The sequence below is a fragment of the Melospiza georgiana genome, chromosome 8 (assembly GCF_028018845.1).
Source record: "Melospiza georgiana isolate bMelGeo1 chromosome 8, bMelGeo1.pri, whole genome shotgun sequence".
Taxonomy (NCBI): Eukaryota; Metazoa; Chordata; class Aves; order Passeriformes; family Passerellidae; genus Melospiza; species Melospiza georgiana.
In genome coordinates, this window is record NC_080437.1 from 18,161,069 (window position 1) to 18,187,598 (window position 26,530).

Below are 26,530 nucleotides of genomic sequence, written 5' to 3' on the forward strand. Positions count from 1 at the left end.
ATCCTGCAGCCATGCTCCATCACTTGCACCTTGCTCTAGACAAGCAAGCATCCTTCAGCCCACTCTGGAGTGATGAGGGCTGCCCTAGCCTGCCCCTCGCCTTGGCAAGGAGGGAACCTGGTTCTGAGGATGGGGCTGCACCAGTGCTGCTGCAGCATGAGAACTGCAGCACTACAGACCAGGCTTTGCTGGTAGCCTCTGAGGCCCCAACCATGCATTGGAAAAGAGATGGCAAGAGAAGCTGGCTCCAGCCTGTACTGGACCCATAGGGCAGGGGAACCCTCCCCTATCAACCCTGGCTCCAGGGGTCACCACTCCACAGCGAGTACTTACACACTGCTGCCCACCACACCCTGGGTACGATGCTCACACCCAGCTTCTGCAAACAGGGCATGTCCAAGCTGCCAGCAGTGGGTGGTGGAAAATGGGGGTCATGAAGCACCGGTGCATCAGCCTCCCACGCAGCCACACATGCAGCAATGGGTGCTGCCATCTCAAGGCTGCAAGGCTGCCTCCTCGGAACTGGCAGCCACAGGGCTGTCTCCCCAAAGGGTTGCTGGTGCTGAAGTGGAGCAGGGGAGCAGGCAGCAGCAGTACACACAGTAGCCCACGCTCAGCTTGCTGTAGGGCGAGGGCGTGGGGAGCTGGATCACCCCCTGAGTCCTTTTAAAAACCCTTTTCCCTCAGAGTGCACTGCCTACAAGATATGGCTGGGTTTGTGATTTTGTTTTTTTTAAACAGTTCCCAAAAAGCATCAAAAGTAGCCCCCAAAAAAAACCTTCCTGGTGGTCAGCTTGATCTGGTACTAAAAAGTGCAAAACTGTATCACAAAAACTGTTCAAAAGTTGTAAGAAAGCGGGGAGGGTGCAGAGGTGACTGAGGTGGCAGGGAAGGAACCAGGTGCTGTTGCCTGGTTTCCCTGGCCACCAGCCCTAGGAGAGGGGACAGTCTAGGGCTGGCCCCCTCCCATCTACCCCCATGGCACAATGGAGCTGGAGAAGCAGCTGCTGGCTTTGTTTTGCTGCGTTTGTCTTTTTTTTTTTAAGCCATTGAAGAATTGAGCCCAGCGGGTAGGTTTCAGTTGCTCCCTCTCCCCAGGGCAGCAAGAGTAGGTCCTGCAGCCAAGTGCAGGACAAGGAGGGGCAGGAACAAGTCTGATGGGGCCAGGCAGCTCCTGCAGGCAAGGACTGGGGACCGTCCTGCTCTGCCACTGTCTCCGGCGGAGGGGCCATGGCCCTGCATGGCTGGTGCTGGCGGCTGCAGAAGGGCTGTCGCCCCCTCCGGCTCGTGCCCAGACAGACGGACACATGCAGGGTCTCGGCAGGCACACGGCCTCCGCCCCTGTGCCGGGGGAGCAGGAACAGAGCTGCAGTGCAGGCAGCTGAGACCCCACACTTAAGACTTGTGGGGGTGGCCAGGGGGCTGGCGGCCGCTGCGCTCTGAGACGTTGCGCTTCACCTTGGTGCTCGTGCTGGAGGGCTCTGCGTTGAGTGAGGGGCTGGAGCGGGACTTTTTCAGGCCATCGTCCTCCCCACCCACTGTGTCAAAGAGGGTGGACTCAAATGCTGCCAGGTCCTCGGAGCCAGCCTTCAGCTTGGCCCGCAGCAGCATGGCATAGGTGCCATAGCGGGATTTCTGAGGAGCACAGTGCAGCAGAGACAGAGGTTGGCAAGCTGGGTACTGTCCTATGGCCAGCATCCCTGCAGGGAGGGATGCTCATGGTCCCTCCAACCCAGCCAGCATCCCGGGGCAGAGGAATGCTCATGGTCCTAGACCATGGCAGTGGCAGTGTAATTCAGCCAATGGGATGGGTTGGTCCCATCACTGAGGATGGCCAAACAGATAGGGGCAGAGGGCCTGAGGGCAGAGGGGGACATCTTCCAGCTTACCTCAAATTCCAGGTACTCTTCCTTCTGCTTTAGCTCCTCATATTCCTTGCCTTTCACCTTCTTCTCAGGCAGTGAGGAACGATGCTCCAGCAGCTCTGCTGACATTGTCTTGAACTTGGTCTCATGGTTCTTCACCTGTTCCTCCTGGGGAAGGGTGGCACCATGTCAGTGCCCTGCTCTGTCCCCCTGGTAGTGTGAGACGGCCAGGGACAGAACAGGTTTTTCCCCTTCTAGAAGCAGCCAGGATCTTAGCTGCTGCTGCTGCTGGGTTGGTTTTTTTTTTAATGACAGGCAAAATCACAGGCTCTTGGGGGCAATCTGCTCTCACTTCATAGGGGGACTGACTGCAGTCTTAAAGCAGAATTTAATCCCTCTGAAACTAGGCTGGTGTTTTTTTTAAATCCTTTCTGCTCTATGAATAACTGCCCTGGTATGCACGAGTGCCAGCTAATCCCCCCAGTCAGTTGCCTTTCAAGGTCCCTGGCAGGACCTTGCAAGCCGTGATGTGGGACCACTTTCTCCTCCATGGTCTGACCATCACCTGACTCCAGCCCCACTGCAAGGAACAAGACCTCACAGTCTGCCCCCAGTCTCGGTACCCCTCTTCTCTGTCTCCCCCTTGGCCCGTCACCTCATTGGGGAGGCAGCTGGGTGCATGGCACCACACAGATCCCCCCACAGGGGAATGTGCCACTGGCAGATCCGGGGCTCTGTCCCAGGCTCGGCACTGCCCCACACTGTGGCCCACCTGAGACAGCCTGGTGCAGGAGCTGGGCAGCAGCGGGCGGCTGAACTTCTTCTGGGAGCCGATGGCTGCGGGGAAGGGGGGCGCAGAGAACATGGCTGCCACCACATTGATGCGCGTGATCCAAGAGTGCATCTGCTCGGGGTTCCTGAGAAAAAAAGGCCAAAATACACATGGGCTATCTGTCAAAGACAGAGGGATCTGCTCCACAGACAAGGTCTGAGTCCCTCAGGCCTGGCCCTGGCCAGTCATGGCACCTGGGACTCTACCCACAGCCAATCTGAGCCCGGCAGTGTAGGAAAAAGAGGAGCTGGGCAAAGCTCAGCACTGACACCAGGTCCCTCTCCTCTCAGAAAGGGCCAGGACAGGAGAGAACAAGGTGGCCCTAAGCCCTATCCCACCCTAGACTCAAGTCAGGGGAGCTCCTGTGCCCCAGTGCGGGGCCCAGCCCAGGATCCTGAAGGACTCACTGTGCTTGGAAAAGGAAGACCCTCCAGTCAGCTGTCCTGAGGTAGAAGACATTGGGTCGCTTGCTGTAGTCAGATGCCCGTGTGGCAAGCGAATGGTGGATGCTAATAGCATTCTTCAGTTCCTCTTCTGCCAGTGCCTTCCCTGGCTTATACTCCTCCTGCAAATCATGGGGTGTTTCAGAGCCAGTTCAGGAATGCGCCCCACCATGAGTCAGCTCTGAGGTTTCAGGAACTGCAGACTAGTGCTGGCTGTGGCAGGGCTTGGAGATCACCCTTCACCAGGCAGCTGCAGATTCTGCTTCCAGCTCATGCTACACCCCTGGAGAGAAGCTACACAACCCAGGCACACTGGCTTGGCAACACCACAGGGGGCTGTTCCCCACTGCCCCCAGTTCCCCATGTGCGTGCTTGCAGGGAACTGGATGTGCAGCCCAACCCTCCACTCAGGGGAAAGACCCTGGTGCCCTTCTCCTCCCAGCCAAGCCCCCTGCACGCAGCGCTCTCAGTTAGCAGTGCCTTTCACTGCCCAAGCTGTACCCAAGCGCCCTGGAAACGGGGGTGCCACCAGGTCCCCAAGCAACAGCTCAGGCATAGAGGATGCCGAGTCTGCTTAGGCGAGGCTTTGCCATGCTGTGTGCTACAGGTCCTCTCTCACTGCCGTCTCTCTGGACTGGGGACAATCCCTGTCCCTGGTGTGGGTGGCATGCTGCCTACCTTCTGCAGGTAGAGAATCATTCCCTTCAGGATGGCGTGGAAGGGCTTCCAGCCGCGCTTCCCTCGGGGTGCTGCCAGGGAGGAGAGAGCAGCTCAGACATCAGCATCAGAATGGAGCGGGGGGAAAAGCCACCCCCCAGCCTCCTCCAGCCAGCCCTGCCACGCCGCACGTCACCCACCCCCGGGATGGGCAGCACGCCAGGGCTGTCCCTGCGCACCTGAGCCCGTGCAGCACGTGGCTGGCAGATGGTGCTGCTGGCAGGGGGGCCCCGCTGCCTCCCGGGGCCAGCGCTGTGCTCCCGCCTCGCTGCTTGTGCTCAGCTCCACCACTGCCTCCGTGCTCGGGCATGGGGACAAGGCAGTGCTGCCTGCCAGGTAATGCTGGCTTTGAAGGGCAGCTGCATCTAATCACTTCTAGGCAGCATTAGATGGCCAGGGCTTAGGAGGGATTTTGTGGGGAATACGGTGAACGTGCCTGGCAGTGCCCAACCAGCTGCAGCCTGCTGTGTGCCTTGTCTATCACACCACAGGACACATCCCTTCATCCACACAATCCTGTCGCAGGGTTGAAACCCCCAGAAACCCCACCCCACCACCCTGCCTGCCCCCTTCCCAGTGCTGTGAGCAGGGAGAGGCTTTCCAGCTCCCCAGCCTGAGGGCTGAATTATGCCTGGCACAGCCAGACAGACGGGGCACTGATGCTGGAGGCTGGCATAAAGCTACAGATGGACATCACATAGTGACTCCCACCCTGCTTCCCATTCGGTTCCGGAGTTCACTGGTGCCCTCTGGCCCCAAGGGCCCCCATGGGCTCCCCAGGCACCTACTTTTCTTGCAGTCGGGATCGGCGTGGATCTTGCGGACTAACAGCCCGTGCTTGTAAGTGGCAATGCTGGCGTCCTGGGAAAAGTCCAGAAAGGGGTTACTGCAGCTGCTGATGCGCTTGATGGACTTTGGGTTGGGATCTGCCAGCTCTGAGAGGGACTTTCTCAGCTCCTCTTCATCTCTGCCAATCAGATTTGGATGGGGAAAGAGTTTGTTACCTTTCTGGGGACAGCAAATACCAAGTTCCCCCCTGGTCAGTGCCACTTTTAGGCCTGGCTTCTGAAAGAGAAGCCAGCAGCAGCAGGCCAGGATGAGGAGCCATTCATCAGCACTGGTGAGCATCCCAAACTAGCCATGCCTGTGTGCCCCTGTCTCTCTAGACAGCTGAGGTCCCTTGAAAGACAAGGCATTGGGCTTTTGCTGCTGATTCAGGGTGGGACCCCTGCCTGCCCCAGCGAGTGAGAAGCCTTTTTTGGGCAGGAGTGCAACAGAGGCCAGCCAGGCTGATGAGCCAGGAGTGATGCAGGAGCAGTACCCCAAGGCTTGGCACTACCACAGCCCCCCAGCCCACAGCATACAGGCTCACAGGTCTCCAGCTGGTAGGAAGAAGGGTATAGAATGGACTGCCCCCACAAGGAGAGACCCAGGCTCTGTTCCCCACATTTTAAGGGTGGCAGCCAGACTAGAAGGCCCAGAGCCAGAGACAAAGGGGTGCAGGGAGACTGGCAGGAAGGCCTTGGGCAGTGCCATCCAAGGGCAGGATCAGGTGTGGGCAGGGTGTAGGCAGCCCGCTCCCCCCGGGTCACAGGCCCTCACTACGGGCGGGCCGCACCGGTGCCGCTCCCCCGTCCGCAGGAAGATGTGGGAGCCCGGAGCTGCTGCCTCCCCACTCCCTCAGCCGCTCGCTCGCTGCTAATTAAACCCCTCAGCATCTGCCGGCGTCGCCATGGCAGCGGTCGAGTGCATCGCTCAGCGCTGGGTAGCACCGGGCTGATTAATCCCTGCAGCGCAGGCGCTGCCGCTCCTGCTGCTGGAGATGGCAGCTGTGGGCGAGGGTGCAGGCACCCTGTGGGGCCCCGGCACAGCCACAGCACCTCCAGAGCCTGTCTGTTCCCACTCTGGCACAGCCACCGAGGCACAAGCCCAGGCCGAAGCTGCAAGAAGCAAACCTCAGGTGGCTTTCTCCCAGCACGCTGGAGAAGGGGCCCCACGGCAGTGCTGAGGGCAGCCAGGGGTACCTTGCCTGCACCCCAGCCCATCCTAAGCTCCCTCTTCTTCCCTCATCCTCACAGGAGCAGCTGCCTTGCAGCATCATGGTGTGTGCAGCCTCTGGGGCTAGGTGGACTCCCTGCCCACCCAGTGGCACACAGCAGCATCCCCTGCAGAGGTACTTACATGGCCCACTGCAGCTTCTCGTTCTTGATGGAGCCGTACAGCGCCTGCAGAGAGAGGAGTGGGGGTCAGCAGGGCAGCGGTGCCAGGCTGGAGGTCTGCTCCAGGGAACAGAGGAGGCACGCCAGACTGGCTCAGGGACTCTGGAGGTTAAGGTAACCCCATGTCAGTTTGTTCCAGTGCAGATCTGTCCCAGCTAGGCTAGCCAGTTGACCTCCATTTAAGGTTACAGACACCTCATCCTGGGCACCACGGGATCTGCAAACCCCCCCATCCCAAAGAAATGCTGGGGATAGGCCTGGCATTTTGGCCTCTCCTACCCTTTGTCTTTACCTGCCCGTGACAGTGGCACAGCATAATAGTGAGACATACCTAACATTCCCAAGTGTTTGAGAAAGCTGTTTCTTCCTATTCCAAGGTGTTCCAGGCTGGTAAAAATGACATCCTGAGCCCAAGCAGAGCAAGCTTTTGGGACAGACTTCATTAGTGCATGCCTTCACCCCACTCAGTGGAACCTCAGGCTGCTCCAGGGCCTCCAGAAGCTGCATGCCACAAGAGACCACAGCCAACAACTACACTGCAGTCAGGCACCCATCCTGGGCTGACAGAGACCAGCTCATGGAAGCACCCAGCACTCCCTGGCAATGCACTGCTCCTACAGAAGCACACTTTGTGAGAGACTTCAGCACTGATGGCCCTGCACTGGCAGAGACCTTAGCATGTTGTCCTTCACAAGGCCCTCAGAGGACCTTGTCCTCTTGGCTGGTCAAAGCCGGAGCTTCGAGTGGGTGTGGCCTGCCTCTACTCCCTCCCCAGCACTTCCAAACACTTCTCTCTCCTCGGAGACCCAAACAACAGCCATCTGAGCAAGGCAGGGTCAGCTGCCTGTATTGCTGCACAGGAACAAGCTAAGCCTGCCTGCAGCAGGATACTCCAGGGCCCCACTCCCAAGTGTTTGTCCAGTTTGAGCTGGGTGCAAGCCAGCAGTGCTCAGCACAGCTCTGCAGTCAGGGAGGCTCCAGAGAGGGTTTCAATACAGAGCTCACAGAGGCCTTCAAAGCAAGATCTGGAAGGCATCATCCTTGAAGGAAAATAATCGAGTCTTGCACAGGCTGTTCATGCAGCTGTCAACATCCATCACTGGGCCAGAGACTGCTGCTGAGAAATCTTGCTGGTGGCTGAGAAAGTGCAGCTGGAGGCGTGCAGGGGCCCGGGAATGCTGGCCAGCAGACAGGCCCCAGCGGTGTCTGGGGTAGGGACATCCATCACTCCCCGGAGGCGCAGCAGCCAGGATGGAGCAGGAACCCAGCTCCTTCCACGCTTTCCCGTTGGGAAATGCTGGCATGGCACCAGCTTGTTTCTCAGAGGAGGAAAGCATCGTCTCAATCTAGCCAGCAGAAAGTAGGGTTCAGTTCTCTCCTGGGAAGACAGGAGACCTATAAAGAGGTAATGGCCCCAGAGCCTGAGAGAAGATTTGATCCCATACCCATTCATGCAGTCCCAGTGCCAGAGGGGCAGGATGCTAACTTGTGAGCAGGAGGTACCAACCAGTGGGCTGGCAGCAAGGCAGCCAGAGGAGCAAAGAGACTTAGAGAAGAATCTGGGAGGAAAAAAGCAATCCAAAGCCCTGCAGAACATAATCTGGGAGCAGAGCAGGGGGATAAGCAGGATCTCAGAGCAATGTAGATAATAAGGAGTCACTATGGGAAACAGAAGGGATCTTACTGCCAGGGATGCAGCTGAAAAATACTGAGAACCAACAGGCACAAAAAGGAGATTAAAGAAATGGCACAGAGTAGTGGGCACTGGAAACAGCAGAAAAGCACCTCAGAAAGAGCAGGCAGAATGGCACACGTGGCTTGGCTTCCATCTGGCTCATTGGTGATACACAGAAGTGTCAGCTCCCTGCCCCAAGGAAGGGAGATGTGAGCCAGCTGAGCAGGGATTTTGGAGGGCTGGAGAAGACCCCAGCCCCATGCAGGGCTTGCAGAAGGATTGCTGCTGATGAATGAATGAATGAGCCAATAGAAGACGCTTGAGGAGTAATTTGGGATGGCACAGTGCTGGATAACAGCCTGGCAGAATACTGTGTCACAAAAACCTGGGCCCTGGGACTCTGGCTGAATACTTCAAAGGCTGAACTGCCTTATGGCTTCAAAAGGCTCCAGCTGCCCTGCTACAAGCCCCGAGAGCATCACCCCAAGCCCATTACCAGCAGGAGCTGCCAAGTACCATCTCAGAGACGGGAAGCAGGGGCTGCTCAACACTCCTGTGTGAGGGGACTGTGAGAGGCAAACAGGAAAACTGTGCAATTGAGAAGACATCACGAAGGTTTACATCTACACTTAAAACCTTCCAAAATCCTGCTTGGCTAAACACCGGCCCCAAACAAAACCAATCTCAGGTACAAAGCTGGTGGACTCAGCCCAAGTCCTAGCTGAGGAGATGCATTCCAGCCACAAAGCCCACCCTACTGCTCTGGTCCTGCAGCAGAGCCACTGCCTGTCAGCCCACAAAACTCTGGTGCATAGATTGTTTCTGCTGGGGAAACGTAGGTGACGCAGGTTCCTGAAGCCCAACTCACAACCACGTCAGCAGAGACCACAGACACCAGATTCATCGCTCAGCAGGTCCCTCTCTCCAGACTCTCTTTGCTCCATGGGTTCATTTCCCTTGGGCTGAAAGTACAGCAACTCTTTGGCATCTCTGAGCTTGCAAGTACTCCCCAAGAGAAAGCTGGGCACTGGCCACATGCCACTATGGATGATGACCCCAAGCATGGTTGGGGTTTTTTGCCATCGCTGGGTTATGAGCTCACTGTTGCAGCATGCCTGGCCAATCAGCCAGCTCTGCCCTAAACCAGGAATGTACTGTCCCAGTGGGATTTCTAACTGAATCAACATCTTTCTTTGGTGCTTTCCCCCCCAAAAGCAGGCTGAGAGGCTGTCTGTGTGTCCTCCTCTACCGAATGTCTCAAGGACAGCTGAGGGGCTGCACTGGCAAGAGGCAGGCGGCTCTGATGTTCCAGCCCAGCCATGCTGGGGACAGCCTATGTAAGCAGGACAGGGAGAAGACACTCACCTTCAGCTCCTCAGCTCAGATCAGACCAGACCAGAGGCAAGATCCAGCAATGGTCTGTGGAGCTGAGCAACAAGCTGGCCTGAACACAGCTTTGGCACGGGGCTGCACTGAGGGCTTAGCCCAGCACTCAAGTAACAGATGAAGGTTGAGGCAGGAATTTCAGCATCCAGATGAGGGTTTTAACCCTTTCTGGAGTGCTTCTTTTTGCATCATAACTCTTATGGATATATCCCCTTTCCAGTCTGCTAGTTCCTCTGCTAAACACAGAGCTCAGCTCTTCATGCAGCAAGGTGCGTATCAAGACTCCCCCTCCTCTTTGTCAGCCCTGTGACCAGCCAGGGATTCAGGACATTCAAGACAGACTTCACAGCCACCAAGCACCCTCCCTGCAGTCATTCTACCTCTCTCTCTGACTGACAGCATTTAAATATGAAAGCTCAATTGCTGGCTGTCCCCAACTTTATCTTAGCAAAATATCTTTGCTACACCCAGGCACAAAGCTCTGTGAGGTCCCCCAGGCACGCAGATGTCCCAGCTGCACTGATCCAAACAGTAGGGTCAGATCAGAGCTGTATGTCCGACAGAACTGTACCTATGCTGGGTATCTAATTCATCTTGGCAGGTCCCCCTCACCCCACTCCACACCTCCACAGCATGCACAACCCATGCTCAAAACAACTCATCACCTGGCACATACCAGCCCTACTGCATACACCATCACGTTCCTCCCTCCCCCCCTCTGCTGCAGAGGGGTTCTTGTGTGCACACAGAGCAGACTGACTTGGGGACAGACTTTTTTTCCCATAGAAGGGGCTGTCACGGGGACAACGTCCTGTGCATCACCTTCTACCCTGCTGCAGTCATGGGTGGCAGCAGGTGACAGCTACCCATCCCGGCCCCGCACTTTTGACTCAGTAACATTGTAAGCTGCATCAGCCTCTTTCAAAATATTTAAGCCACTCCTTGCCCAGGCAACTATCACCCTCAGGACAGCAGACCCTTGCCAGAGCAGCCCCACAGCGCGGGAAACAGCGACCGAGCGTCTCCCAACTGCATGTTTCCATCCGAGTGCGTCACAACTTAATGCTGCCCCCAGACCGTACTGCGCTATGACAGCACCGCGGCTTGGCACGGCCCCGATGGCCCCGCCGGGCTGCTTTCGGCCACCGGGGCAGCCCAAGCAGCTCTGGGGTAACCCTGACTGCTCTGCCCCAGCCTGTCTGCGAGGAGGGGGCTGCTGAACGTTCTTCTCCAGCTACTACGCCCGAGGCAGGCACCCGACCGAGGCACGACCCGCCCAGAGACAGCCTGTTCGCTTCTTCCCACCGAGGACCGATGCGCACCAGCCTAACACCTCCAAACGGATGACGGCTCCCAGCGAGCAAGCTCCTGGCAGGAAAAAGCCCTTTTTTGTCCAGCCACTCCTTCCTCTCAAACTCTGCTCGGCTGGGAGCCGGGGCTGCGGCGTCACCCCTCCGCCTTGCCTTGCGGCTCTCCCTGACGCTCAGGTGGGTGCCAGTCTGTCCTGGCTGGGCTGGCCAGGGCACGGTGCAGAGCAGCCCTTGGCACGGAGCCCGCAGAGCCTGTCACTTATGCTAAGCCGTAGGGCAGGTCCCAGCGGTACCGCTCTGTCCTGGATTCCTCTCGCAGCGATGTTTTCGAGCAGGCACTGCTGCCAGACCACTGTAAGCGGCGCAATGTCACCCAGGTCTTGCCGCGTTCCCGGCACTCCCGTGATCGGGGTGGGATGGCAGTGGGGAGAAATCCAGGCTTGGGGACGGGGACCCTCGGGCGGAGGGGGCATGGTGGAGACCCGGCTCTGCAGAAAGCAGGCAGGAGACGGAGATGGGGCTGCTGTTCGCTACATCCGTACCAGAGCTGAGGCTCTTGCAGCGGGCGGGACGGCGGCTGTCCGGGCACGTTCACCCGCCCATGTCGCCGCCGGGGCGCAGGGCGCTGAGCATCCCCCCGCGGCGCTCCCCGCTCCCCCGACCCGCCGCTTACCGGCTTCTTCTTACGGCGGCTCTGGATGCGGCTGACCACCAGGTCGGTGTACAGCACCGGCTTGAGGGTGCGGGAGCGCTGGGGCCAGCCGTAGCAGAAGGTCTCCACGCCGCGGTAGTTGCGCCCGTAGCGCACCGAGCACATGGAGCGGGACCGCATGCGCCCCGCGCTGCTGTTGATGCTGTTGACGCCGATCATCGTGCCGGCGGCGGCGGGGGGGCGGCGGGGTGCCCGGCGCGGAGCCCGGCCGCCCTGCCCTGCCCTGCCTGCCGTGCCCTGCCCTGCCCTGCCCGCCGCGGCCGCTCTGCCGCCGCCGCCGCCTGTTGAAGCGGGGCCGGGCCGGGCCGGGCTCGGCGGCGGCTCCCGGCAGAGGCGGGGCTGCCCCGCCCCGCCCGCCGCAGCCAATGGCGGCCCGGCGGCGGGCATCCCGCCCGCGGGACCGCATCCCTCATGGTGATGCCGCACGAGTTGCCCGAGCTGCCTCCCGTGCACCCCCTCGCCGTCCCTGCCTCCTTTCCGCGGAGAGTGGGAGCAGGTGGCTGTGCCTTCCTGCGGGGGCCGCCGTGGTGACTCCGGGCTTCCAGGGGCCAGGTGGCACCTCCACCCGGTTCCCGCTGGGCAGGCTTCAGAGCTGCTGCTGCAGCTTAGCCCACACCAGAAAACCTTTAGGAGATGGGCCCAGCGGAGATGCGCTCACTTTCCATCTACAGTGCCCACCCCACACTTAAGACTCTTGCCTGTCCCTCCCAGGTCAGCAGGAAACAGCAGTATCTACAGTCACCCAGCTGGTTATGGGCAGGACAAAGATGCTTCAGGCAGTTGCTTCCGTGAAGAAGCAAAGAGCTGGGCATCCTTGCAGAAAGCACAAGGATCGATACGTAATTTAGTTAGGCTTGACTGAGCAGGAGATGCAGCCAGTGGAGAGGGGAAATTTTCCACTCTGCCCTAACTGTTTGGCATAGTGATCATTTGACACAACTTGTGAGGGAAGGGGCATGTATGTCTGGCTCATCAGATGTACTGGGCTGCCCCTGAAGCCCGGGGGAGCCATGGGAGAGAGAGGCAGGGCAGCCCATTGTTCCCAGGGGAAACAGGCAAAAAAAAAAACAGCCCAGGGGATTAGACTGAGCAAGCGTTCCTGTGATTATAGCTCAGAGGTGGGAGCTAGGGCTTTCTTCCCACATTGCTAATCACTTACCCAGCACTCTGAGCGTCTGAGCCCTGCTGTTGTGCCTCCAAGCTGGAAGGTGGGGGCCCATCCTACCTTCCTCCCCCGAGAACCCGACTGCATTGTCAGGCTTAATTCATTAACATCTGTGACGTGCTCTGGGCTCCTAGGCTGGCAGGCAGCACAGATTTGGCTCACTCCTGCAATTGCTAAGCAGCGCTGGTGAGAAATGGGGCCCAATTCAGCCCTACTTCTGCCAACCAGTGAAGCACAAGATTAAAAGAGTAAAGAAGATGGGGACGAGCTAAGGCTCCACAAAGTGATCAATCACATAAAGGTCAAATCCACATCTGAAATGTAACAGACAATCAGCAATGGTGAGTGAAATCCCAGGGGGCCTGGGCTGGAATCACACTGTCAAGAGAAAAGCAACATCTCAAGAGCTAAACAAAATATCACCAGCTCCAGGATGTACTGCTTCCACCTCCTTCCTTGCTGCATGGGCAGCTGCTGTCATATGGCCACAGGAGTTCAGGCCCAAGCCTGCAGGTGTGGGTATCTTTGGGCACAGCATTACATGGGTTCTTATATCCCTGGCATGGCTCCATGCCTGATCACGGGGACATCTCAGCTGGAGAGCTGGGCAGCCCTGCCTGCAGAGTATAGTTCTCCAGGGGAGCTTTCAGAGACAAAGGGTTTCCAGCAGCACTGCTGGTAAGGCAGCACTGCCTTAGTTCCAGCAGCAGTGCTGTGCAGGGCATAGTGAGGCACTGGCAGTGAGGGGGATGTGATGCTCAGCTGTGAAAGCTCTTCAAGTGTTTTCATTGCTTCTGCATAAAAATGGGACTGTTTACACGTATTATCTAGTAGCAGATAAAGTTCTTGTCTGACTCAAGCTGCCACATGCTCTCAGGCATCATGCTGCGTTTATCTTGGGACTCCCTGCAGCCAGAGATGAGGGGAGTGCTCTGGCTCCCTGTGGGTCTATTCCTGATGCTGTCCTCAGAGGCACAGGGGATGGTGGCCTTGTGCCCCTGCAGCCACCTAGGTCCTGCCCTGCTGCCCCAGTTCCCTGGCAGTGAGTGCTTTGGGTGAGAGCCACCTCCAACCCTCCAGCTCTGAAGTCCATGGGGTAGCAGGCTGTGCTATCTACCCAGGCAGGCTCAGAAGAGCCCCAGGACCTTTCTTCTGTGGTGCTGGAGCTGCCCAAGACCTGCCCTAGAGCTTTGGGAAGCTCCTGTGAAGCCTGCCTTCCCCTCCCCTTACCCTTAGGAAACGCATGTGCTCCTGGAATGCTAAAATTAGCCAGCCAGCTGTGCGGCACGCTTGCACAGGAGCCTCAGTCCCCAGGCACAGCCCGCCAGGTCTGCCAAGGAGGCAGCATCCTGCTCGGGGTAACAGGGCCAATGCAGGTTGACACAGCAGCAGGAGAGCCTTTCCCCGCTTGTCTGCCCCTGAGCCTGTGCAGGGACCACAAAGCATCAAGCAGCCAAAAGCAGTGGGCAGAAGGGAAAGAGTGTCTTCTCTGGATGAGCTGGCTGAGGCTGCCCAAGATCCCCTTGCCAGTTCTTCTGCCAGCACAAGCCAACAGCACTTTCTCCATCTCACCTGCCCCAGAAAACTACTCCCCCTTGCACGGGCAGGGGGTTTCCAAAGCAGAACGGTGCTTCAGGTTCTTCAGAAGAGCTGCAGCCTGCCCTGCCTGAGTTCCTCACAGTGTCTTCCACTCCCCCTCCCCAGCATGGCTCCTGTACAGAGGCGGCTGGAACGTGGCGGTGGGAAGCACCGCAGCTGCAGAGGGAACAGGCCATTTTTAGCAGAGCAGCCTCCCAGCTGCTGGGCTGAGCTGTGCAGGGCTGTGCTGCAGCACTGCAGCCTTCCTCCACCTCCTTACACCCAGCCAAGGTCTTGGCCACTGCCTGTGAGGGAAAGCCTGTAGCTTCATGGCACTACCCCGCTGGCCTATTTCCCTCTCTCTGGGAGCTGATGTGGTAACTTCATCTCATGTGTTTGAACTGCTGGTGTTCTGAGGGGCTGAGTTTAATAGGGCAATGCCTCAAGGGTGGGCACCCAACCATGGGGCAGTGAAGGATGCAAAGGGGGCACACCAAGAAGTCTTTGGAGCTTAGATACTCCAAGGTGTAGCAGCACTGAAGGGCCAGAGTTCACATTTCATAGGTTTCCATCCATTTTGTGTGCTTAAAGCCTTTTCTGGAGCTGGGTTTAAAATTAGAGGAGAATTTTTCCTGAGTAACTCCTTTTACTGGCGAAGTGTGGGCTGAGAGGGAGGACAGCCCTATTGAGAACTGCTGGTAACCCCTTAATGATGGGGTGAGCGACACAACCAGGAATAGACCCACAAAGGCTGAAAAGGGAGCTCAGCTTTTCATCCTCTGTTGCCTTTTTTCATCAACCACCTCCCTCCCGTTGTGGCTCGAGCACCCTGTGGGAACCCATCTTCCACATCATGAGTATTTGCCAACTGCAGTGCTTCATCAACAGCAGCAGTTTCTGCCTGGCAGAGCCCATGGGAGCTAAGCCTATTCCCAGGGTCTGAGACAGGGAGACAGCAGCTCAGAAAATCCTCCTGCGTGCAGGCAGTGCCACAGAAGCGCAGCAGTGCAAGGCCAGAGGTGCTTGCTGAACACTGCTGTCCCTGACCAGCCCCTCTAGGAGCTGGGTCAGGCAGGGAGAAAGCAGGAGTCCCCCAGTCCCACCAGTGTGGTGAGTTCCCAGCTCCGAGCTTTTAACCTCCAGCCCACTCTCCCCATTGCAATGCCTTGCCCATGTCACCTCTGCCCCAGAGGTGGCTCCAGTCCCAGGGCCTGGCCAAGGTTTTGGGCTCCAGTGCTTCAAGGAGTCAGAAAGGGCTGAGTACCACAAGAGTGATGGCAGGAAGCCTCTGGCTGCAGCTGGGCAAACCAGCCCTAGTAAGCTGCCCTATGTGTGCTCCCTTGCCTGCAATACAGGCACAGCAGGAGCAATGAGGGAATCAGAACCCCAGGCAAAGCTCCACTGTCCTGCAGGGGGAATGGAGCAGCCCACGTTCCCCTAAGCAAGGCTGAAGCACAACTGCAGGCTCAGGGATCATCACTGTTCTTGCATGTAAATGCATCTTGCATTCATAGCATCTCAGGTAGCCCTCCATGTGATCCAGCCCAAAGCTCTCACTTCTGCTCCTGCTGCTTGGCCAGCCATGGAGAACAACCAAATTTACCTTGAGCAGCTCCTTGGGGAAATCAGTGCCTCCATTGAGTCCCTCCAAGTTGCCAATGAATTCGGAGCAGGACATTCTCTTCCCAATGTTCTGGGGGAGTCAGGGAGAGAGAAACATCAGGATTTCCTTTGGGACAGAGGTCACTGCTGGCTGAAGCAGGTCCCACAGCCCAGGAACAAACACACCAATCCCTGCAGAGGGGTGAGGGACCAGCCTGGTCTCTGCAAGGCTGCTTGCAGGTACGGGGAAGCTGCTGGCTTTGCAGAGACTCCAGGAGTTTTAAATACCCTCCTTTTTCAAAATTGTGTGCTCCCTGCTCCCAAAGGCAGCTGGTTTTGAAGTCTTGTTCCCACCTTCTTTTCCTGTTCAGTTTTCTTTTCTGTCCTTGTTCCACCTCTACATCTTTCAGCTCAGCCAGTCTCCTTCAAAGCCCGGCTCTCTCCTTCATTGGCCCCTCCTCTAATTTAGCCTTTCTCACCTCTCCTCACCAAACACATTAGGGGTGACAAGCTCTTATGGGCCCAGGTCCCATGCCTCCTGCTCGTGTGGCACTGTTCTCACCCTTCCCTGAGCGCCTACAGTTTCAGAGTGGAGAGGACAGACAGGGGACAGACTGGAACAGTGGCAGTGGTGACTTACATGTCCATGCAGATCTGTGTTTAGCAGCATCAGGGCGCACGTGAGGGTGTGGGCTCCATCTGCAGCACAAGCACAGGACAGGAATTAGAGCCCCCAGCCCTGCAGCTGGTGCTCCAGTGCCTCAGCATCCTAGGAAAGCTATGGGGTCTCTGAGCCTCCAAGACAGTGCTGAGCCCCCTCCTCCCACCCTGGACACAAGGGGACACAGCAGTCCCTGCAGTGCTGACAGCCTGCAGGTAAATAGGTAAGAGGCTGCTGGTTCCAAACCTGAGCATACAAATTCCCTTCCAAGCCTGCTGCCCCTGTAGCCAGGCAGTGATGCTGTAGCTAATCCTGCAGAGCTCCTAGCATGGCAAGGTAGGACTCACACAGTCTCTGCCAGCCAGGCAGCCCAAACCTCACCAGTGCCACAGCCAGCCCAGAGCAGGCCCATTCTGTGTGAACCCACACAGAAGTGGTGCAAAGACATGAAATAGTACAAAGCAGGTGTCTGTGCTCCTGAAATGCTAGGCTAGGTTCCTCACTTAGATATTCCCTGAGCTGAGGGTCTGAGAGCTGGGGTCTATTTGGTGAGGAGTGTGCTAAGTGTGTCTCTTGTGCTAATCCACTCAAGGTCAAAATTAAGAATGGGTTGAGCCCTAATTATGCATCATCCAACCAGACCAGGCTTAAAAAAAAAAAAATCTGAAGCATCTGTCATTTGAGGGAAATGACATACTGGGACTGTCCTCTAAGGCATCAGTATAGGCTCTCTGCCTGCTCTCTAGTTTCAGTTTGAGCACATTCACTGAGCTGACAAACACATAAGCTCCTCTGAAACTCACACACATGCACACACAGACACACACTCCCCACAGACATGCAGATTCTTACCTTCTGAAGAGACGGCATTGGGATTACACTCGTAGTAGCGCTGGGAAAAATGAGCCAGCACTCGCTCTCGCTCTTGTGTCTCTCCCATCAAGGCAAGCTCTTTCAGAAAGGACCTGAAAAAGCAGGAGCAGGGTTGGTCACACATGAAGCCCACTGCAGTTTCTTCAACTCACCCTGAGCAGGAATGGAGCTGTGCTTTCTGGTTTCAAGACCTTCCCGTATGCTGGATAAAGCCCTGTTTTGTACAACCTTCCCTCCCTCCAAACCCACTGTGGGACTCCTCCAAGTCCACAGCACCAAATCCTGCTGGCACATCACAGAGACCTACAACCAGGAGCTATACTGGGAAAGGAGGTAGGTGTAACAACAGAAGGATTTGAGTTCAAGACCTGGAAAGTCAATTCTAGGTGACCCGGACTGTCATTTAACTGCACTGACCATTGAGTTAAGACCAGAAATGCTTTTTTCTTGGTTGCATGGCTGAGAGACCATTTTGGAAATCACCCTCTCATATTTAAGAGGTAAGAGGATCTCCAGGTGGCAGTCAAGGGGTCTGCTTGCTCCTGTGCAGATCTCTGTGTGTCTGCAGAGCTGCAGAGGACACAGTCTTTTGGGACCCCACACTGGTGGCCACCACACACACACATGTACACACACTCAGCTCTGACCTGAGAGCCTGATCCAGACTCATCCCTGTGAACACGAAGAACTTCAGATATTCCCCTGCCACCATCCTGCTGAACTCGTTGCTGAAATAGAAAAGGGGGAGGATGAGAATGGAATTGACCAAGCTGTGGGGACTGCTAAAGGCACACAGGGGTTGGGTGGGTTCCAGGAGGCTGGGAGCTCCCCAGGGTTGCACGAAGTGTGCCAGGGACAGAGATACTCCATGCTCCCATGGAACTCCGAGAAGTCACCCACAAATTCACTGGGAATACTGGGCATGTATAGAGGGAAGGGCCCCCGAGAGGTCAGCTAGCCATCCCCATGCCCCAACACCTTACTGAAGCATCCAAGATTCAGTCATGGTAGGAAGGTATGAAAATCTGGATGTCTCCTAGGTTTTAAGATCTTTAGAGGGAACACCTGGTGCAAATGTACCAGTCATGAGGAGTGGGTTTTGTGGTCCTGCCAGCCTGGTGCCCCACAAGGGCAGCAGCTGCGGGTGCAAGTGAGCTCCTTGCAGAATGGAACATTCCTTCCAAACACCCACACGTACTTCTTCCCCAGGTGGCGAGCCACATCTGCTTTTTTAAAGCCATCCAGGTTGTAGAGCCTCTTGGCCAGGCGTTTGGCAGCCTCCAGGTCAGCCTTGTGTCCATTGGAAAGGGTGTCCGTGCTGCCCAGGGCCAGCTGCTCCACGCTGTCCATCTCCAACTCCGAGTCTGAAACCAGTTGGCTCTGGGGGCGCTCGCTGCAATGGGAAGGGACACTCCACGTCAGCCTGCCTACAGATCCCCCCCTTGTTCAGCTTCCCAGGAAATGCATGCTCCTCACCCTGCTTTGGAGACTAGCTGCTCACTGCTGGGAGCCAGGATGACTGCCCTGGTCAGAGACACTGTGAGGTCAGCTAAGGGAGCTAGGGAAGGTGTAGGAATGCAGGTTTGGGAGGAGGGGTGGGGTGATGGGACAGCACCAGTGACTGACTGGACCAAGGCACTCAAACCAACATTCATACTGGATGTGGAAGGAAAGGACAACTACTCCAAAGTCCCCCACTTTGAACTTGTGAAACTGTATGTGTGGGCTTAGGCTCTGCCAAGCTCAGCTGTAGCAGAGACTTGGAGCAGAAACATGTGCAACATCACATGCTGTCCTACAGCTCTGTACTCAGTTTTTTAATCTGGACAAACTCCTCGTGCTGCTCTCAAGTGCAGTTTCTATCCAAGACAAGACAACTCCAATTCCTTCCTTCACCTTTGCCCACCCACTGATTTCAAAGCATTACCCAGATGGCAGAGATGAGGCAGAGAACAAAGGAAAACCCTCCCAGCTCACAGTGGAGTGCAGGCTTCCCCAGGCTGCCCATCAGCTCTCAGCCCACCACGCCTTAAATGGCCATGTTAGGAGACACTCTTGGCTTGGCCCCCAAAGCAATCTGACTCAGCTGCGCAGAAGTTATCCCGACCAAAAGCTGGTTGAATCTAATCAACAACAAATGTTAAGCAACTCTGACCTCGCCCAAATTTTCTGGCAGCCCTTACAATGTTCCAGTCTGATTTATTTTTAAAAGTCTCTAATTGAGTTTTAAGAGGCCTGCTCTCCTGAGCCTATTACCCAGGCCAATCTCCTTGAGGCTCTGCTTTTTTCAAGAAGGACCAGCCTCCTCCTGCTCAGCGCTGCCTGTCCCAGGGGAGCCCTGTACAACACTGGCAGGCTGCCTCACGCCTCGGGGGCTCTCAGGGGCCATCTTCTCCACCTTCCTGCCATCCCCAGCCAGCATGCAGCAGGAGAAGCTGCTCTGCACTCAAACCTGTGGGTCAGACACTTCCCTGGTGCAAGTCCTTGGAGAGATGTGCTTTGCTCGTACCACTGCTGAACTCAGTGGTACCAGTGGGTGATTGTGGTGAGACCTGGATGGGTGCTCAAGGCAGATTTGTGCCCACTTGGTTCCAGTCCTCCCCAGGGAGACCATCCATCACTCCAGTGCACGCTGGTGGAAGCAGCCACAAGAGTGGTCACAAGGTCACCCTGAGCTCACCAGAGCTGAATCCACCAGCTCTGGGAGCTGGGCAGGCAGCTTCCAGCATCACTGTCTGCATCATGAGTACACCCCATCCTGTGGGCAAATCTCCTACCTGCCTAAAAGCTCTTCTCCTCCCAAAACAGCCACATCCAAAGGTGCTGCTGGCATGTACCCTGGTGCCTGACTGTGCCCTCACTGTTTGGCATGGTCAAAGCCGCTCTGAGGGGTGCCTGACAGCAGAACAGGCTGGGTGCTGCTGGGCACACACTTGGGCCCCACTTCAGCTCCTTGTGTGGCAGCAGTCACTGCTTCAACCAAGGACAGAGGTCACATGCTCTTTGATTCCCAGAGGCAGAGGACATTAATCCATCCCAGCAGCTGGCACCTGCCAGCCATGGGTTGTGGCGACTGGCCACCCTCTAACACTCTCCATGGTCCAACAGCATCTCCAGAGCAAGTTGCTGCTCAGTCACCCTCTCAATATATTTTAAATCTTTGCACCATCCCTAACACTCCTGATATCCTTCTGGGTCTCATCTATCCTGCCTAGGATAGATGAGAGGTTGTCCTCCCTCACAGGCCCAGTTCCTGGAGCATCCAGGGAAAAACCTAGAGCTCCAAATCTCCCCCTATGACCTCTCTTCCTATTCTATTGTCCTCATCTTTCCTACCTAGTGCTGATCATCCAGGTGTGGGGCAACTTACAGAATTTCTCTTGTCCTTCAATACCTGTATCTCCCTGCAGGGTCCCAACTTGTGACTATGATTCCTGCCTTGCTTCTTGCAATGGGCATGCAGGGATCTCAAACCTTGAGTCTCAAAGTAGCTCTACCAGTGAAATTTGCTGCTCCCTCCCTCACCAAGTTCCAGCACTGATTTGGTGTTTTACAGCAAAGCATAACCTTGCTCTCAGGATGAGGCTCTATTCAACCATGCAGTGAAATGGGTTTTATTCTAGCACTCAAGCCACTCTCATGCAGTTAAATATGGACAGTCAGCCTCTGTAGGCTCAGTATGCCCCCTTTGTGGTACCTGTCTGCCACCACTCAAAGCCACAACTGGCTTGGAGAACATGCAGCTTAAAGACAGAAAAACAAGAGCCCAATTCTCAAGCAAATGGAGAGCAGAGCAAGAGACGTGTCCATGTCTGAGGTAATTGAGGTTATGCTAATTTTCTCACCAATGAGCTAATTGCAGGTCTCTGGGTAAAGGTTTTTTTAGTGTGTTTAGTAAAGTGACATTTTATTTTGGCTTGAAGAAACACTGAGATAATATTTTTTACATTAAATACACACTTAAGGAATAAAGATCAAATTTGATACTGTGCAAGTATCCTCAGTGTGCATGAAATAATTCACTCCTGAGCAGACACATCCCTGTGCTAGCTCATCCCTCTCCCTGCTGCACCACTCATGTCACAGGGAGCACAGTTCCCCCTGCCACCTCAGAGGCGTTTCCTGGAGCCCAGAGTGCTGCAGTGAGGCACATCTGGGGGTCTCTGCAAGGAAGACATGTCATCCAGCACAGGGCTCAGGGCTCACCCTGACACACAGGCTCTTCACTGACCACCTCCCAGCCCAGCTCAGCAGGAGGACTGGTGCTCCCTGCCCTGGAAAGCTGCTGCAGAATCATGGTCCTACTCAGGGCCACCATACCAAGCACACTGCTTCTTTCAGGGCCCAAATGTTCTTTCTCAGGGCCAAACACTCATTTTCTGTAGCTGGATCATCATCTCACCCCAATATTCCTCCTCTAGCCGGCTGCCTGGAGCCCAGAAGCAGAGACCACAGCACTATCCCTGGCTGCAATGCAGTGTGTCACTGCAGGAGTCCTGACATCTTATCCACCTTGTCACCATCAACCAAGCTTACTTGGCACCATGTCCACTTGGTTTTCCAGCAACCAGGAGCAAATCATCTCTCTGGGATGTGGAGCAGCAAGAAAGCCCAAGGGGCTGACCTCCACCTCCCAGATGCCAGCAGAGACACATCTGCATGGTGGGACCCTTCCTGCAGCAACAACCTGTTCCCCAGGAGCTGGGGTGTGCTCAGCTGAGCTCCTGGGCTGTCCAGGTCTGTCCTGACACAGCTCCAGGCAAGACACCTGCTGCAGGAAACTCCAGACCTTTAAACACAATTTGAGGACCTCTTGCTCCCCACATGAGGCTGGTTTCATCCTAAACCATGGTAAGGAGCCTGGTGCAGATCCACAAGGGACAGGTGCATGGGGCAAAGCAGCACTCCCCTCAATTCTGGAAGAGGAAGCCATGTGCATAGCTAGATTGCCTCTGCCAAGCAAACCAAGCCTGCCTAATGTTGCTGCTAAGAATGTACCAGACCGGATCTTTGGCTGAGCTAAATAAACGCAGCTCCCTCCATCGGTCTCAGTGGAATGACTTTGATTTATGACAGCAAAAATCTGGGCCAGTTCATTCCTCACAGAATTGAAGTTAGGGCTGGGAGGACACTTGAAGGTCAGCTAGACCAGCCTCCAACCACAGGCACGGCTGGTTGTGCTTTCTGGCAGCTCTGGAGTCCAACAATCACCCAGCCACAGCAGCACCCACCAGTGCTACTGCTGACAGATCCAGATAGGACTGAACTTTGGGCAGCTGTGCCCCTCCTCAGTCTTTTTTCTCTGCAGACTTCCAGAACCTCCCCTCCAGCACCAGCATTCTCTGGAAATGTCTATTTGTCCTCCATCACCCCATCCCACCAGCTCTTCCTGTGAGGAACACAACTGCTCCTGTGGAGGACAGGGACTGACACTAAAATCCCACCAAACAATGTCTGGTGTGAGCCAAGAGCCTTAAATGTCCAGTTACTCACCTGCTGGATGGAGGGTGGTCTTCTCTTTCAAAGACACAGATGCCATAGAGCCAGCACAGGAAAACCTGGGTGTCTTGGACCCTCGGGCCAAGACCAGCCTAGGGGCTCTGGGTCAGATCTGAGAGCTGGAATTAATACCTGACACACAGGGCTGCATCCCACGGGTATGTGCTGCTGCTCATGCCTCTGCAGGCAGACCTGCCATCCCTGGGACACACTGTCTTTTATGCCGTGGTGGGGTGATGTGTTCTGTGTCCTGGCTTCTGCTGCTCTTCATGGCCTGACATAGCTTACATAGGGGAAAATTCCCCCCAGGCTTGTCCTTTATTTCTTGCTGTGCCAATGCAAGAGGGAGACCTGTGGGGAGACCTCTTCATCCTGCACTCCAGCCTCGTCTCCCTACTGTGCTATCACCCCATACCTCCCTTACCCTATCTTCATCCTTTCTTCAAGGTCCACCTTCCTCTGCTCAGCTCGCAGCCTCAATCTCCGGCATCACACCCCGAACCCACCCCACGGGGCCCCACACTGGGCACAGCCCTTCACGGCATCCTCACCAGTTTGCCCAGTGCTACCTGCGCTGGCCCCGGGAGGGGAGGGGCAGCGGCTCCCCGACCGCTGCAGTAACAAAAGGAGCCTTATAAAGAGAGGCAGCGGCGCTGGCTGGCGGGCCCCGTGCTTCGGCAGGGACGCGGCTCAGACTCCCGGCGCATCCTCCGCCGGGGCGGCTGCCAGCGCCGCGGGCTCCCCGCTCCTCCCACACCGCCGCGGCTCCAGGGCCGAGCTCTCCCTCTAGCGAGGCTCCCGGCGCGCTGCCCTCGCCCTGCTGTCTGGCCATTTTCACCTCGGTTTGCAGCCTCACCTTTGATGTTGCCTCGCCCGCCTACCCTTCTCTCTGTCCCACCGCAGGCAAGCCCCGATGAGCTCCCAGCAGACCCTGCCTCGCTCGGGGGGCGAGTCACGTCTCTTCCCTCCGCGGACAAACCTCAGGGACCGGCACGACTGTGCCCGAGGCCAAGGCTGGCTCCAGAAGAGTGGGATTGCAGGGAAGCTGGGCAGCTGGATTTCAGGGGTCTTGCAACTCCGGAGAGATGCAGGCTGCCCATTTACATTCCTCCGGGGCTGATGCCCCACAGCCCACAGTGCCTACCTGTACTGGTAGGGACTGGGCAAGCCAAGTGACCCTCTGGACACCTGCTTGCACCAAGTCCTGCAATTTGGACCTGCAGCTGCAGAACTCTGGCTGTTGCCACTGAAGTAATGTCCCTGTAATCTCCCAGGGCTGCCCGAGCTCCTGCCCCACCATCCTGCCAGCACTGCATCCATCCCTGGCTGGCCTCCCTGGGTCCGAAGGACTCCCTAGCCCTGGGGAGCTCTGCCTCCACACATGCTCTGCAGAGATCTGTCATAGCCACAGGGACAACCTGCTTTAACTGCAGCTCTGCCCAGTGAGAGCAAGGGACCTGCACACTTTCACCTGCCCAAATCAGGTGATAAAATACTCACAGAGCCTGTGCTGGAGATGTCACTGCTGGGTGTCCCACTGTGGGCAGGGCAGGGAGGGGGTTCAGTCTCTGCTCCACCCCTTTCAACTAAGCCTTCTGGAGTAGGTGCAGGCATCCCAGGGGAGGTCTTCGTAGGTCTGCACTTAGACATACTTCCCACATACAAGGTCAAGATAAAAGCATGGTCTCAACTATTATGTGCTGAGGTACACCAGAGCCTTGGCATAAGCAACAAGGCTGTATGACCCAAGGCCGCTGGCTTTGGGGGACACCACATCTCCCCAGCAATGCAAGGCATCACTGATTGGCCATTCCTGCCACTGAGGGAGGTGGGAAGTCACAGGCTGCAAGGCTGTCTCCAAGGCAGATCCCAATCCCAACTACTGCCACAGTTAGCAGCAAAGCTTGTGGGGCCACAAGGAGGACAGCCACAGGGCAGCACATACAGGCCTAGACCCACAGGATTGAAGTTCTGGCATTCCCTGCTTGATTGGCTGAAGAAAATCTCACAGTCCTCCAGTACCTACGAAGCTGGTAAAGATGGAAAAAGGAGTTGTGCTCCCATCAACACACCTGCCACAATACCATGGTGATCACTGGCCTGATCAGCCACTGCCTAGAAAATCTAGCACACGCAGTCCTGACCCTTCCCCAGCAACATGAGTTAGGCTCTGGCTGCAAACCAGATCTCACAGCATCAGATTCCACATCAAGCCTTAGTGGCCCAGCTGGACAGCAAGCAACTTTGGTCACTCACCTCGTGTTGGAGGCCAAGGGAGTGCCAAAGCTGTCCTCCGAGTGGCAAGGGCTGTGCCGAGTGCCCTTCCTTCGTCTCCCCTGTTCCTCCTCCCTCTCTGTCCAGGGGGCATCTGTGGCTGAACTGGTCCCAGAGTCTGGCTCTAAGTGAGCCAGAGGAGCAAAGCTCTCCTCGATCACCTTGGCGCTGTCTCGGATTTTTCCCTGTATTTCTGGGGTGAGGGTTGGGAGGTCAAAAGTGAAAAAGGTCCCATGGGTACGGGCTGGGGAGGAAAGGATGTCAATGGAGTCCAGGCTGGTGTAAGATGTGCCCTTGGCTCGATGGGACTCCATGATGGTCTCAAAATGTTTGCTGAAAGAGTCCATGCCATCCTTGGAGAGGCTGTGCCCTAGAAGGAAGGGCACTGGAGACTTGAGCATACCCTGTGTGTCTCGGTCCATGATCCTAGAGGGAAGGAAAGTGAGAAGAACTGATCATTGAAGAGCAAGGGATCAAAATCCCAAAACAAAAGCCCACACACTGCTTCAGAAGGAAACTGAGAAGGGTAGAAATCTCTTCTGGACATCTGTAGACCACCAAGGAAATGCCTTGCCTGCCCAAGCACCATGGGAAGCAGGACTGTGCTGGCCTCCCTCCAGACATATGCTTCTCCTTTAATGCACCACAGACTTTTGTTCCTTTAGTGGCTCATCCTCATAAGAAGCTTATGAGATGGCTACTGCTCCCAATCACTTGACTTGAGCTAAGATCCAATAAAGGGCTCAAGTACTAGAAGCAGGATGTGGTTCAGCTCCATTTCCAACCAAATCTGGAAGTGGCTGAATTTTTCATGAGCTTTCATGAACCTTTTATCACCAAGAAGGCTCCTACTGAAGCTGCTCAGGACAGCATGACACCTTCCTCCATGAACACTGCTCTGTGGTTACAGAGTACTGTGTTCAGAGCATGACCAACACTCACCTGCAAGGTCTGCTGGCTGTTTCCATAAAGTGATGTTGAGTCCCAGTGAGCGCCAGGCTTCCCCAGGCAGCACACAGGGAGCCTCACACCCATCTCTGGGCTTGGGGATCTGAGCTCACCCAGGCCCTGGAGGCCATGACTGGTCCTAGCTCATCTTCTTGTCAGGGATCAGCCCCACAGAAAGGTCCAGCCTGTCTCCAGTGCTGATCTAGGTCCAGCCTAACACAGAAGTTTCTAAACCCTGGAGCCCTGAGTGTTTTGCCCTGTAAATGAGGTGAAGTACAGCCTGCCCACCTGCCTAAGCCCGTGACAACACGGATGTTTTCAGCCCAGGGAACATCAGTGCTTCAGCAGTACAGGCACAAACACAGCCCTAAAAGCCTACTTTACTCATAAGCTGCTATCATTTTATTAAAGCAGCAGAAAAGCACTTCTTATGCCAGTCTCTCCTCTGATTAAAGGAGAGGAACTGCTCCAGCCTGTCATAACATTTGTTATGAAAAAACAGCTTCCTACAGAGGGATCAGAAGATGCGTTGCTGTAACACACACCAGATTATTTCCATTCATTAGCCTTCACATGCCACTCAAAAATCTCACCCCAATTACTTCAGTAGACCAAAAGCTGGCAGCTTGACTCCCCCAGAGTGCCAGCTGGCTTCAAGGGGAGTGCAGTGAAGCCAGACTCAGGTAAGGAAGGCAGGGTGCAGGCTGATCTCACCTATCCGCCAGTGTTTCCCTGGTTGTGCAGCACCAGGTGACACTTATAATTCCTGTA

At 56.0% G+C, this 26,530-nt stretch overlaps 1 protein-coding gene across 3 annotated transcripts in view; it reads right to left on the reverse strand.

Moving 5' to 3' along the window:
* Window positions 1-1,383: 1,383 nt before the first annotated feature.
* Window positions 1,384-26,530, reverse strand: part of PSD (pleckstrin and Sec7 domain containing) — a 41,166-nt gene continuing 16,019 nt past the window's right edge. For 2 of the 3 annotated variants that reach the window (XM_058028609.1, XM_058028608.1), the window contains 13 exons: window positions 24,794-25,237; window positions 18,237-18,431; window positions 17,686-17,766; window positions 17,018-17,130; window positions 16,145-16,203; window positions 15,506-15,595; window positions 6,039-6,082; window positions 4,646-4,824; window positions 3,819-3,889; window positions 3,105-3,262; window positions 2,638-2,782; window positions 1,890-2,033; window positions 1,384-1,635 (listed from right to left, as the gene is read on the reverse strand). In XM_058028609.1, coding sequence (XP_057884592.1) covers window positions 1,396-1,635; window positions 1,890-2,033; window positions 2,638-2,782; window positions 3,105-3,262; window positions 3,819-3,889; window positions 4,646-4,824; window positions 6,039-6,082; window positions 15,506-15,595; window positions 16,145-16,203; window positions 17,018-17,130; window positions 17,686-17,766; window positions 18,237-18,431; window positions 24,794-25,237 — 1,963 coding nt within the window. In that variant the 3' untranslated portion in view covers window positions 1,384-1,395. Of the gene's footprint in view, window positions 1,701-1,889; window positions 2,034-2,637; window positions 2,783-3,104; window positions 3,263-3,818; window positions 3,890-4,645; window positions 4,825-6,038; window positions 6,083-15,505; window positions 15,596-16,144; window positions 16,204-17,017; window positions 17,131-17,685; window positions 17,767-18,236; window positions 18,432-24,793; window positions 25,238-26,530 lie in introns of all 3 variants that reach the window. The other variant, XM_058028610.1, reaches the window with a different exon arrangement.